The following is a 14461-nucleotide window of genomic DNA, read 5'->3' on the forward strand; positions in this document are numbered from 1 at the left end:
GTACTAACTCACCAAGCACATTAACAATATAAAGCTCTCTGGATAGAATTTGTTGGCATGTTCAACTCATAGAATTTAACACAAAAATGTTCCTGAAGCCACCAAGAGGCAAGGGAGATATCAGCTTCCTAATCTGGGAGTTGCCCCTCACCTACTAGACCAAGTCATCTCTGAGTTGACTGTTAGGTTGCCCTGGGCTGTCAGGGATGAACTCTGAATGGCTTGAACTATGACCTAGATTGAGGTTGTGAACAAGGTTAATGATGCCAAGGCATCGGAGAATGGTAATGATCATCTTTCACCAAAAATATTCTTTCAGAAAAGAAGCAAAGTGGAAAATATGTTCTCCTTCTGTTTATTTATCCCAATGGTTTAAAAAATCAGCTTTATGGAACCATAATATTCCTCAGGACAGATGGGCTTACACATTAGCATCGTGCTTTCAATCCACAGTTTACATTTCAAGAGGAAGGTGAAGAAACTGAATGTAAAGACATCGTCAGCATCTATTTGTCACTTTCAGTTTTATGACATTGATACAAAAAATAGTATTCTGATTAGCAGCTTGATTGGCAACCCATGTAACCCTAAACAGTACTACAAACCTGGAGAGTGCACTTTTACAGACAATTACATTTGGCGAAATAGTATGTACAATTTTGACAAATAAATACATAAATACAATCATTCATATATAACAATATACCTAAATGTCAATTATCATCAACAAGTGTTTCTAGTAAATTACTTCTTTCATTCACAAGTTACGTTTTTGCTTATAAAAACTATCTTCACCTTTACCGAAGAAATCACATCATCAATCCCCCCATTAAACCCACATATTAGGAAAGGTAGAAAATGAATCCCAGGCGTTTTATGTAAATGTTCCATTGTCTTTTGATAGAAGAGATTTCATTGAAAAACTCCTTCCTTAGCATCTCTGTAAAGAGTTTGTTGTCCCTATATCATATCACACAAAGAGGTGTGTTTTTTTTTCTTCTGAATTTAATCCAAATAAAAAATGATCTTTATTTTTATTCTAGTATTTAAAAATACAATATTATATATTGAAACTGGCATTTGAGTCAATATAAGAAGACACAAAGCCATACAATCTAGTCACCAAAGATAAAATTTTTTTCCCAAAATAAATTTAAGAAAGAAAACGTAAGAATATAGACACTAATCATTAATACCTTTTGTTATACAATGCAAAACGAAAAAAAAAATGTATGGGGACAGTCAGAAGGTTTTTGTAAAAACTGTCTGAATGACTCCAAGTACAATACTGTCTGAAATATTATTTTATATCAGAGAAATGATAATAATTTTTTTAAAAAATGGCATCACAAATAACCGAAACCATAATTTGGACAGTGTCAAAATTAACAAAAGTAGAAAATTAGAGCATTTTCTGATCACTTTCACTTAAACGTTTTTTGAACATTCAAGAAACAAAGGGCAAACATGCTTTACGCTATTGCAACTGGACAAATGGCCTTGCCTCACCAAGCTCCATGCAGAAGAAAATGTACCCAGCAAGCACATTCTAGCTATGCGTAACGGTGGGGAGAAGAAAAAAATGCCTTTAAAATATATACATATGGTCTTTGATGAATATTTACATGTTTGTCACATGGGCACTACCTAGCATAAAAAAGTTAGGAAATAGTTCTTTAAGACATGATTTTCTGATTTTTGCTCCTTTTAAAGATTAGGGCTCTGTTCATAACACACACACACACACACACACACACACACACACACACACACACATCCCAATTGATACATGTACATATATGATGTTTATAGCACGTAATTCCTTGACACCAATGGTGACTTGAGTCAGCATAAGGTGAATGCAAGACGGTAGTATGAGACAGAGGCTTGACTCGGCCACACAACTGAAAGGTGAACCACGTACAAAGTCATGAGACCTCTGCAGTGACTGGAACTCACAGCAGTCAAAGGGTGCGGTTGGAGGGTGGCCCACCTTTGCTAATCCATCTCTCCCCAGTTCTTACGGTTCTGATGACTGTAAGATGAAGATGTAGTAAGGGACCGGGAGGCCTGTCTCACATTGGGTTCTTCTGGGGCTGGGGATGAGAGATCCAGTGTTTTCAGTAAATAGGCCATGACTTCCATTTATTCATTTTGTCTACCTGTTTGCTACCAACTTCTAGGGCGGCTTCCAAAGGTCATATTAAAAAAAGATATACTCTTTCAGTTGTGGGCTTCCCTTTGAATGAAACCAAAGCTTTCTACTGAGTGATAGACGTTGTGGAATGCGTGGTTTGCTGAGGGCCTATTCTTCCCATAGAAGTGGACTAGCTCCACTGATCCTCACAGTTCCTGAGATCTAAGTTGCTGTGATACATTTTGCAAAGCATGTGCTTCAATTGCTCTAATATACCCCTCGCCAGAGGCTCCTCCCCAAAGAAAGCCAGCTGCCTTCCCTTTCAGCATCCTGGGGGATCAGGGCAATGCACTGAAATAATAACTTATTCATTGAAACCAGAATAAATGACAGAGAAATTGAAGCTTCCACAAACAATTAACATCTCCAAGGAAAAGTTTTAGAAGAATCAGGTGCAATAACAGTTCATAGTTAATCTTTATTTTGGCAGATTTATATTAAAATGATGTGACTACAACTTCTGACCATCATTTTAGCATTTAGCATAATGCATGATACGTTGCATTATGTAGCACCTTTTAAACCAAGGATCTCAAAATACTTAGCAAATGAGATTTGCTCTCACAGCACCTGTGAGGTAGGTGTTTTTTTCCAGCCATTTTATAAATGAGCATATTTGAAGCACAATAAGGTGCTTACATGACCCAACTGTATTATGGCATCAGTAGAACCTGAACTGAAGCTTTCCCCTCTTCTTTCCCATGAACCCCAATTACAGAGCCTTCAGGACATTCCTATCAGCAAGGATGATAGAGTTACTTGGATGTTTCGAATATTAGAGAGTATTATATCTCTTAGCTGTAGGGCTAAATCATTCAATAACGTTGGTATCTGCTAAAAGATTTTTCTCATGTACTTTGCAAATGTGTGGGAAGGACATCTTATACTATTGCTAAGCTTATGTGAATTATAATGCATATCTAAATTTGTATTTTCTCTGTGTGATTTATTGTTCTTCTGGCCTCCCACCAACTTATTTCTACACATGTGCCTGCCTGAGACAGAAACTGTAAAATGCACTTAGCTACATGATGTGGAGGGTAGCAGAAACGATGACATCTGGCAAAATCCCCTTGGAGGCACAGGTCATGTGTGTTCGATGAGCAAGCAAAATCATCTTCCAAACATACAAAGTATTTGATTCTTAAGTTTAAACTTCCATTTATTTAACTGCAGCCTCCCTGCAAGTACTACTTGTAAGTTCATTTCTTGTTGGAACCACAGATACTATACACATGATGTGGTAATGTATGTAAAAATTCAATGTAACAGCACACACAATACTAATCATTCGCATCCAGTGTGTCTTCCTAACTGTGCATTACTTCTGAGTTGTTTTTGAAAAAGAGTTATTTCTTTACTTCTGCAGAGATGCAATGAAGACATTTACTGTGAGCTTCAGTTTCCCAGAACCAGATTTGTACCTCAGACGCACAGTATGGAAATCCTAGCAGTTGGTAGGAAGTTGCTTTTTGAGATAAATGCAAGGCCTTAGGACCTGAGAATAAAATCTGGCCCTTCTCACTTATGCATTGTTTCTATGATCGGAGCCTAATGCTTGTAAAGTGGCAATCCAAGAAAGGAACTAGGAGCGGGAAGAAAACGCTTTTTACAAAACCCCTTCACCAGTTCACTTCTCCTGGTGACACCTGTAAAATACCAACACCCAAGCCCCGTTTCTTAAAAAAGAAATGTATTTACACTGGTAAAAACCCTAACATCTGAGATGCTTCTTGCTTGACATGTCATTCCAGATTCTGTGCATCTCTTCCGGAGAGATCTGATGCACAGTGATAACTCGGCGGTACCTACACAAACTGTAGGCCATTTTCCAGTGATTGAAGCCACTGTTCTGAAAAGGATGAATGCCCAGCTTGCGAAGACACAGTCCTACATAGACGTCTTCCAGGTGAAGCAGCCTTGTGTGGAGTGAGGTCTTGTAAATGAGCTCAGCCACATCGGCTGAGAAGATATAGCCAGTCCCCGAACAGAAGGGCGGGTAGTTACTGTCAGGGTACAAATCCCTGGGCATGTACCACTTACTGCGGACGTCCCGGATGGGCCCTCCATTGATGACGTAGCCAGTAAAATACCTCCTTCTTGGTTTGGTGGAGGGTTTTAGTAGCTTATAAATAAGATTGTCCATGTTTACAAAAATGTCACTGTCTGTTTTCATGACATACTTGGCTTTCGAACAAAAAGTGGCCACCCATCTCATCCCCATCAATGTTTTGAGGGTAAGGTTATGGTAGGAGTCGATGAAGTCCTCCACGATGATGTCGTGGAAGATTTGGCTCTCTTGCTCCACCATCTGATTCAGAACAGGATCGGCGTTCTTGCCCAGGAGGAACAGCGTGGCGATCTTGATCCCTTTGAAGCTGTTCTCGTCCCCCCATGTCTCTCGGATGGCCTGGCGGGCATCGAATTCTTTGTGGGTGGTGCTGATGAGGATAACAAGGAAAGGAATGTTTTTCTCACATTTGTTGGGCTCATTTATAAGAAATTCAAAAGAATGTGGGTTTATAGGTCGAGTTCTTATGTTGCCAAACGTGAAGTTTTTCCTGGCAACTGTTAGGTGGCTGAATGGCTTGGAGCCAGAGTAGGAAGAAGTAGGACGAGTTACGCTCAAGTACCAGAGAGCGCTGGCCCAGCACACAACTGTCAAAACATACAGACAGGACACCTTTGAAGCCATGGTCTTGAGAGCACGTCTATTCCAAATACTGAAGAATATGCCTTCTTGGCATTAGTTTCTTTTCATCTCGCAAAGGTAGCATATTACTAGTTAATCTTAAAGTTCGATAGAGAAGTGTGAGTGTAGCATTGTCCATGGGTCTTAGTGGCAGTCTGCTATCACTGCATTCATTTTACTTTCTTCCAACCCTGATCGAAGGCTTCATGCCTCATAGATCTTCCTCTTAACTCTGCAAAATCAATAAAGTAAAGTTGTTCAGATTTATGAAGTCATTTCATATTCTCACATAAACATAGTATGGGTATAAGAATTGCCCATGATGACTAAAATTAACATAACCATTCATTTCCTCAGTACTGAAAACTTCCTGACACAACCATCCTCCCTTTTCTTCCCTTGATAGAGGGGGTTTATGGATAATCACACCCAATAACAAATATATAGATTATGAACTCTAGATGAATATGCAGTAAATGGAACATTAGTAACTAAAACAAGTTTCCTTCTCTTCATAGGTGGCCTTCTTTGTAGTTAAACACCTTCTGACACTAAAGTCTTCTTTCATGCAGGAAAGTCTCACACAGCCTTGTATCTCTTTTCCATTTTTCCAACTCTGAGTTTTTGTTGGCTTGACTGCGGTGAAGACATCAGTTGTAAACATCTCTTTGCTTTCTCTAGCCCTGTATATGAAAATGTGTTGATCACCACTGAAAAATCTCTGCTAAAATGGTCTCCTTTGGTTCAGATTTAGAAGCAATTCCCAAATTTTCCTCAGTTTTTCTTTACTTTGGCTCTCACAAATGTTAGTTCCTACTTCTCAGTTTTCTATGATTGTCCCATATGGAGAATATTTTTACTCCTCATGCATGAAGACCACCACACAAGTGACTTTTCAGACAGTGGGCATTATTCATTTTGGAGTTGATATAAATGGTACCACATTTTGTGGTTTTCAACAATTCACCTTGATGTTCCCTTGATGAAATTATACTGCCCCTTTTAATTTTTTTTACTTAGTTATACTTAACCTGCAAACATATCAGGAATATAATTAAGTGAGACAATTGAGCTTGGAAGTTGTGACATAGTCCTTTAATTGGTGTTCAAACAAAAAAGTTGTCCGTTGCCTAGCTGGTGTGGCTCAATGGTTGAGCATCATTCCTTGCACCAGGAGGTCATGGTTCTATTCCTGATCAGAGCATATGCCCAGGGTTTTGGGCTTGATCCCCAGCAAGAGGTGTGCAGGAGGCACCCGGATCAATGATGCTTCTCTCTCATAACGGTGTTTCTATCTCTCTCTCTCTCTCTCTCTCTCTCTCTCTCTCTCTCTCTCTCCCTCTCCCTTCCTTTCTCTCTAAAATCAATAAAAACATATTTTTTTTTAAAAAGGTGTCCTTTGGAACTCAGATCTTTTCTAGAACTTCAGCTGCTATCATGCCTGGTAATATGTGCCAAGTTGCAAAGTCCATTCATGTAAAAAACTGTCCCTTCCTAGCTAGAGCAAAATGTGGTAGTCCTGGAAGGCAGAGATAACAGATAATGGATATCCATTTCAACAAAGTCTGCTTCAAAGAAGACTGTGCACTTAAATGTGTACTATGTTGAAAGCATTTAACTGGGATTATAGACTAAAAATCAGGCTTCTAAGCACAATAGTCATAATGAAATGAAAAGACATTTTGAGCAACAGTAGAGATAATACTTTTCTTCTTGTCTAAGCCAAGAGCTGACTGTGAATATATGACACATCTGAGGCCAGCAATGCCCAGTGTGGTTATGGTTCTAACTAAATAAATATTAGAATGGCTTCAAGCAGCATGACTCTAGGCACAGTCAGCCTTCTCGCCTTGGGAATACAGATATCACTTCCATTTGAACTCCAAAGGGATGTGAGTGAGTCTCAAGAGGGTACTAGAAACCAAACTCTCTCCACCATTATTGTAGTCTACTTAGCTGATTCTTGTTAGCTTATCTTTATCCATAGATAGCCCTTGTTGCCTTTCATTCTTTCCTACAAAATTCTGAGCCACCTATTATTAAGCTGTTAAGGTACTCAAAGAGTCTCATCTGGAAATGGCTCTTCTCTACTGGAAATTAACAAGGCTACTGATGGAGGATTAATCATGTATAAGAGGTATTGGGAAAACAGAAATAGAAACCATATGCCTCCTCAAGGAACTCACAGGCTATGTGAAAAGACTTCAAAGAAGTGGTTAAAACAGTGGAATAAAAATTTCCATCATCAGGCTCCTCGGGTGCACAGGAGAGGTGGGCTGGTGGACAGGATGTGAGAGAACCAGGAACAGTCGTGCAGACTGTGCACAGTACAACTCCAGAGCCCAGCATTCTCACAGACTGCAACAGGAATCCTCACTCCTCCATCCATCCTGGAGTCAAATGATGATTAGCCCTGGGGAGGGTACCATGGAAAATTCAGAATAGTTATCTGAGCTGAACCTTCAAGGACAACTAGGAGTTATCTGGATGAGAGCTGGGCATTCTAGGTAAAGGGAACAGTAAATTCAAAGGCAGAACATGAGAGAAGTGTGTGCCAGGAGTGCAGACAGTGAAGTGAAGGAAGAGGACAGGTGATGTGGATGAGGGTGGGAATGGTGAGCTCCTGAGATATACAGAGGTCAGATGGTGAGTGGCACTCAGAAATTGTTCTGAGCTGAGTAGCTGGTTCCCCATCTTTGCAATCTAAAGGGGGTAAGGGAGGGTTTTACTTTACCCAAATCCTACCCATTGATTTCAATAGCAATTCATTCTTCCACATTAAGGGTTTCTTTCTCCCACAGTTTTATGCCCCAGAAGGGTAAGTGAGTTTGTTTTAACCGATACCTTTCTGTGTGACACTCAGGGGTGGGGGGAAGGGATAGACTCCATAAACACAGGTACCAGGAGATTTAGAAAGAGCTGAAAGAGGGAGAAATAGAAGAGAAATAGGTGAGATCATGAACAAGTTTATGTATTTATAAACACTTTTCATTGAAGAATAAGCAATTTTCCCCAGACAGCTAACAAACATGATACTTCATGCCATTGCTATTGTAGGCCTCATTTTAAAATGTGGATGTACACCAGGCACTGTGTGGTATTCTGTACCACACATTTTATAGAGCTTCCTTCCCTACAGTGAATTGATAGGCATTTTCTCAATTTTCCAGACGACAGAAGTGAAACTCGGAGAGATGAAGTAGCTTGCTCAAGATCACTCAGCTAATGAGTGAGTGGTGAGTGGTCATTTCAAGCTTCCTAAGGCCTGTTAGGACCTGAGGTGAAATCTTAGATGGGGAAGCCCAGGGTGGCAGGGAGCATCTCAGGCTGCTGGTCTCCTGGAGATCTATATGTTCATTTTCTGAGATGTGTGCTCACTGCTTGGAGTTTTTTCTAGTTCATTTTGGTTTGCTACGCACACACTACAGCAATTCTGTAGGGGATTCTTCATCATGAAAAAATGATGACTTGCAAAGAGCACTTTAAATCTTAAAGATGCTGGGGGTGGCGAGAGCTGCATCCATGGAAGAGGTTCAGAAACACTGTGCAGTTCCCTTTCTCTGAAGTCCTGAAACACACACACACACACACACACACACACACACACACACACACACACTGAAAGAATCATTCTTTCCATTGACTTTATTATTCAAACATGAGAAATAAAGTAGGCACAGTATTATATTTTGGTCACTAGTTAATGAAATTATCACCTATAAAAAGAGAGGATGGAAATGGGACAAGGAACCAGCCTAGACACTGAAGAGCAGCCCAGGATAACGATAAAAGGCTGCTGAAAATGTCCCTTTTGCCTACAACAGAACAGATTTTTCAGGAGCACAAACAAGCACAAATACAGGGTGTCCCCCCAAAAATGTATACACATTTCTTTAAATATATATTTTATTGATTCTTTTACAGAGAGGAAGGAAGAGGGATAGAGAGTTAGAAACATCGGTGAGAGAGAAACATGGATCAGCTGCTTCCTGCACACTCCCTACTGGGTACGTGCCTGCAACCAAGGTATATGCCCTTGACCGGAATCGAACCTGGGACACTTGAGTCTGCAGGCTGATGCTCTATCAATTGAGCCAAACCAGTTAGGGCTGTATACACGTTTTAACAGTTTCTAGCTCAATTTTGAAAATGAAATGTATTTTAATAAACACTGCCTTTATAGTTATTCAAAGTGTGTGCATACATTTGTGGGGGCCCCCTCTATATGGCTCTTGACCAGAACCAGTAATATAAGGAAAGAGACAAGAGAGTAGCATGGAGCATTTAACTCTAAAGAGTAATTGCATATCTGTTGGATGAAGTAGTTGGTAATGGGCCAGATGTTCGCGGTTTACTCTGTGAGCAATCCTAAATTGTTATGCGGCTTTCTGTGCCTCTGTAGTCTTAGGAATAAACTAAGGGCAGGAATAACATCTGCTTAATCTCCAAACGCATTATAGGCATTAATGACCATTGCCAATTGCTTGAGTTTCTGGGGGAAGGGTGCCGTATAGACAGATGGTATTATGAGACAAAGAGCAGGATCTGCTCTGGCCAGGTCACTCCCTTGGTCGGAGTGTTGTTCTGTACACCCAAAGGTGGTGGGTTCAATTCCTGATCAGGGCACATATCTAGGTTGTGGGTTTAATCCTGGGTTGGGGCACATACAAGAGGCAACCAACCAATAGATGTTTCTCTCTCACATTGATGTTTTTTCTCTCTCCTTCTCTCCCTTCCTCTCTCTCTAAAAATTAATAATAATAAAAAAAACAACAACACATATCCTGGGTGAGGATTTAGAGAGAGAGAGAGAGAAGAGAGAGAGAGAGAGAGAGAGAGAGAGAGAGAGAGAGAGAGAGAGCAGGATCTAATGGGGATGAGGGGATTATGTCAGGATATCAGGTCATGATTTGGGATCTAAAGAACATATATCAATAGATTCTTCTAATATATAGGATTGATATCAGTTCCATGGTTTCTTTGCCTAGGTTAGTGACTACACTGTATAGATTTTCCTGCTAGAGAATTCTATTTTCTTTCTGGAAAACTCAAAGCCAAAGGTCCACTGAAAAGTTCTGGGGAAGGAGCTGAGTGTCTGTCACAAAGTTCAGTTCTCTGGAGGGTTCTCTCAGTTTTACAAGATTTAAAATCTTGTTTAACCGACATGTTAATGTATCAGGAAAATAGCAAGTTGCACATACATTTGTCATTCCTTTTAGCAGCTCTTCCACAACCAAGACACTGACAACACATTAGCTTGTCATCCGTTAAATACAAACTCCTCCAAACTGAAACATTCACTAGAACACTTGAAAGATTTCCCCCCGGGCTCTACTGTATTGCAGATCACCACATTAGCAGAACTCCCCAGTAACTCTCCACCTCCACCTTTCAGGAAGTTAATGGGGCAGAAATTTCAATTTAAGGAGCACATGTTTCTCCTAGAAACGGCATGGTGGATAGTCTGTTATCTTGAGTAAATTAGTCCCTGAATTTGCTAAAGTTCTTCTGTTGTATGGCCAGAGGTAAGTCCTGGAAGCAGGCGGGTAGTGTCTCTTGAGGGGCCTGTGCTTAGTTTGGGGTGCCACGTTCTTGTCTTTTCCCATGAGGGCTCAAGAGGTACAAATCAACACTGGTTTCCTATGCCTCAGTTACCTCTGAATTGGCTTGGCAAACATTCCATCTTCCCTCCTCTCATGGGCAAGGACACAGGGCCCCGCCTAATAGCCTGCTTGCCCTGTCTGGTGTCTCAAAGAACACAGTATCTCCAGGCCCAGATTTCCCCTGGGTTTTCAAATCTACTTCATTTGTTCATCAAAGGTGTGGGGAACACCTGTGATACTCCAGGCACCTTTCTACAATACAGATGGGGAGCTCACTTTCTAGGAGGGGAAGAAAAAAATAAAACACTTGATAACTAAATGTAAAAATAATTTCAGGTTTCAATAAGCACTGTGATTCAAGTAAAGCGAGTATAATGGGATAGAGACTGACCAGAGGTAGGAGGGGAGAGGGGGGCTACTTGTATAAATGGGTCACTCTCTGAGGAGGAGGAGACATTTGGGCTGAGAACAGAATGCCTGGCAAACCCTGGTTCAGTCTTTGAGTCTGTAACTAAGGTTTGTTTGCTTGGCTCTTTAGAATTTATGCTGTTAGGAACATCTTTTTGGTTTTGACCCCTCCCTGGTCTTCTGGATCTTTTTGGATCCCTGTTTTCCAGGTGTGGCCATTCCACCCACTCCTGCAGATGCCCCTGACTTCTGGGAATGTAAGTTCTGCACTGTATTAGTTTTGGTACTTCGCTGTAACAAAGTACCGCAAACTGGGTAGCTTAAACCACACAGTTGTGTCATTCTGAAGGCAAGAAGTCAAAGAGGGTTTGGCACGGTTGGTGTTTTCTGAGGGCTGGGAGGGAGGATCTGTCCCATGGTGGATTTCTGGTAATCTCTGGCACCCTGGCTCATAGATGCATCACCCAGATCTCCAGCCTCATCTTTACTTGGCATCATCCTCCCTGTGTGCCTGCATCCAAACTCCCCCATTTTATAAGGACACCAGTCATATTAGATTAGGGTCTAACCTGGTGACCTCCTTTTAACTTGATTATCTCTAGAAGGACCCTGTTTCCAAATAGGACCACATTCTGAATTACTGGCAGTTAGGATTTCAATTTATCTTTTGGGAGACACAAGTCCACCCAAAACACCTACTTTCTTGGGTGACAACAAAATAAAATACTTTGCTCTTCAAAGACTTCACATTTAATTTTCTTGATTTGAACAGGTACAATCCTGGGTTTTCATAAACCAACTTTTAAAGGGCAAAAAATTTGCAATTAGCATTTGAAGAAGAATGAAACATGAGTGTGAAAAGGAACACCAATTCTGATTTACTGTTATATTTTCAAAAAGGTGGTTCAGATTACTTTTTAAGATCATGTGGAGAAGATGGCATAGTTTTAAGCAGTCCTTTGCTCTTGCCATTTTCTCTTCGCTCTCAAAAACACGAATTAGTTGAAAGAAAGATAAGCCAGGACTACGGCACATTTTCCAAAAGGATGGGTCCAACAGTCCCTGGGAGACCAGCTGGTGTCTGGGGGATAACACTGATGCTCCTGTCTCCTCTGCAGATGTGAAACACTACCAGCACTTCTATCACCCACCGCCAGTTTTGAATATTCAGGCCTCATGACATTACAAAGGTGGTTTTAACATTAAAACCCACACAGTCACTTCAAGAACATGGTGCAGAAACATAAACCAGTTGGGGGGAAAAAACAACAATTTTAACAGTTAAAAGAGAGAAAAGAAAGGAAAACAGAAACTCAGAAAAAGGAGAGAGCTAACTACTAGTCCTTATGAAATGCTCTTGAAATGGATGAGAAGTTGGCTGGATAAGTACATCCTCATATTAAGCAGAGTAAAAGAGATTCTTTCTGAAAAATGTTTTGATCTCAACTGACTTTTCTCAGAGCTGGTGTACGAGTGAAATAAAAAAATAAAAAAACACAAAAAAACTTCATTCTATGTGGAAATACAGGAACTCAGATAGCAATAGAACTAATTGATAAACAAGCCCCAAAGACCAGAAATTCCACTTGACTGCATTAATTTGGCGAATGATTATCTCGATACCCAACTCCCTTCTCTCCTCTTGCTCTTGTAATTATACTCTAAACAAGCACAAGAAAGGAAGAAATAAAGCACCATTAGCCCTAGATAATGGTCCTTGAAGGAAGGATTTCATAAACCATTATGTTATATAGCTTGCTAAATTATTCTCTCTCCAAAGCACAGAGGGCTGGCCTTCTCTCCAAGCCTTTCCTCGCAATGACTCCTTGGCTGTGGAAAGCATCGTAACCATAGAAGTCAACGTCCCCAAACGCTCAGAGAAACAAGTGTTCTGACTCCTCTGCCTCAGAAAGACAAAGAGCTAATTTGTTCCTTTTAAAAATCTAATTATGAATCCTTTCAGAGCAACCCCATAATTGAACTTGCCCAACAGATCATTCGCAATGAGGAACTGGCGGAAAGCAAGAGGAGATATTCATCATGTCTTGGCAGTTTGCAATCACTTCTCTCCTGAATCTGGAAGACATTATTTGGACCTTTCTCCTTTCAGGTCAATATGCCTTGAACTTTATTGAAAAGATCTTCATAAACCCCTTGCATTCAGAAGAATGGGGCCAGCTTGAAGATAAGGGGTCTGGATGAGGGTGTCTCTGTTTGGGTTTAGGGCTCTTGCTATTCTGATTCACTGCGGAAAAGTGCACTTCAAATTACAAGGGAAGATTATAGCTTCCTTCAAGTCAATGGGCTGCCCTAGTTCTAGACAGAATTCAGAGGATTTTTAAACATCGCTACAATCCTCTCAGGGGAAGGTGAAAATGAGGCTATCTTATTGTTTTACATAAATAATTGGCTTCCTTTGCACTAGTGGATACTGTATCTTGACTGCCTTATATGAGACACATTTTTGAAGATGGGCAGAGCAATCACGTATTTAACATAGGAATATGGGGGCCTGGCAATGCATCCGGGAAGAGCTTCTTGGGAAGGAAATGCCAGAATTTTTTATGGCAGCTGTGGAAGAGGATGAAAGGAAAGACATTTCACTAATATAATCAGCAGCTGCGAGAATTTAAAAACGATGAGCTATGTGATACTAAAAAGAGGACTTATTTGGCACATTATTTGGAGGGGGTGATATAAATACATATTTTTAGAAGCCACAAAGATGTTAGTGTATTTGCTATCTGAAATTTACAAAGTCTAAGGTGAAATGCTTTATAAAGCTCTCTATACTTTAAGTTGATAAACTGATCCATTGTAAAGCTCAACACCATTACTCTCCCTCATGCTTTACATTACCGATGTCACACTTTACACTGTTTTTTTTTAAACCTTGTGTATTCCTTAACTAATAATAATTGTAACAATAGTCACTTTTACTACTTTTATCTTTTAACTTTCATACAAGCTTTATACATGATTAATTCTCTGCCTTTATTATATATTTACCTTTCAGTGAAATAATTCTTTCATATGTGTTCTTGTTACTAATTAGTGCCCCTTTTTCAACATAAAGAAGTTCATTTCTTGTAAGGCCGGTATAGTGGTAAGGAACTCCTTTAGCTGTGATTGTTTGGAAAACTCTCTCCTTCACTACTGAATGATAACTTTGCTGGGTGAAGTATTTCTGGTTGGAATTTTTTCTTCAACACTTTGGATACATTGTGCCACTCCCTTCTGGCCTTCAAAGTTTCTGCTAATTGTCTATGGAGGTTCCCCATATGTAACAAGTTGTTTCATCTTCCTGCTTTTAATATTTTCTCCTTGTCTTAACTTTTGACATTTTAATTATAATATGACTTGATGTGGGTCTCTGTGTTCCCCTTATTTGGAACACTCTGGGATTTCTGGATATGTTTCCTTCCCTAGGTTAGGAAAGTTTTCAGCTATTATTCCTTCAAATAAAATTTCTACCCCTTCCTGTTCTCCTTCTGGGTGTCTTATGATGCAAATGATAGTCTTTTCTTAAATATATATTTTTTATTGATTTCAGAGAAGAAA

At 40.0% G+C, this 14461-nt stretch overlaps 1 protein-coding gene across 1 annotated transcript; it reads right to left on the reverse strand.

Moving 5' to 3' along the window:
- Positions 1–351: 351 nt before the first annotated feature.
- B3GALT1 (beta-1,3-galactosyltransferase 1) lies at positions 352–5118 on the reverse strand. The gene has a single exon (XM_059704213.1). It carries the CDS (start codon positions 4890–4892, stop codon positions 3912–3914), a length of 981 nt encoding a protein of 326 aa, XP_059560196.1. The 5' UTR covers positions 4893–5118; the 3' UTR covers positions 352–3911.
- Positions 5119–14461: the final 9343 nt, after the last annotated feature.

The sequence above is a fragment of the Myotis daubentonii genome, chromosome 7, assembly GCF_963259705.1.
Source record: "Myotis daubentonii chromosome 7, mMyoDau2.1, whole genome shotgun sequence".
Taxonomy (NCBI): Eukaryota; Metazoa; Chordata; class Mammalia; order Chiroptera; family Vespertilionidae; genus Myotis; species Myotis daubentonii.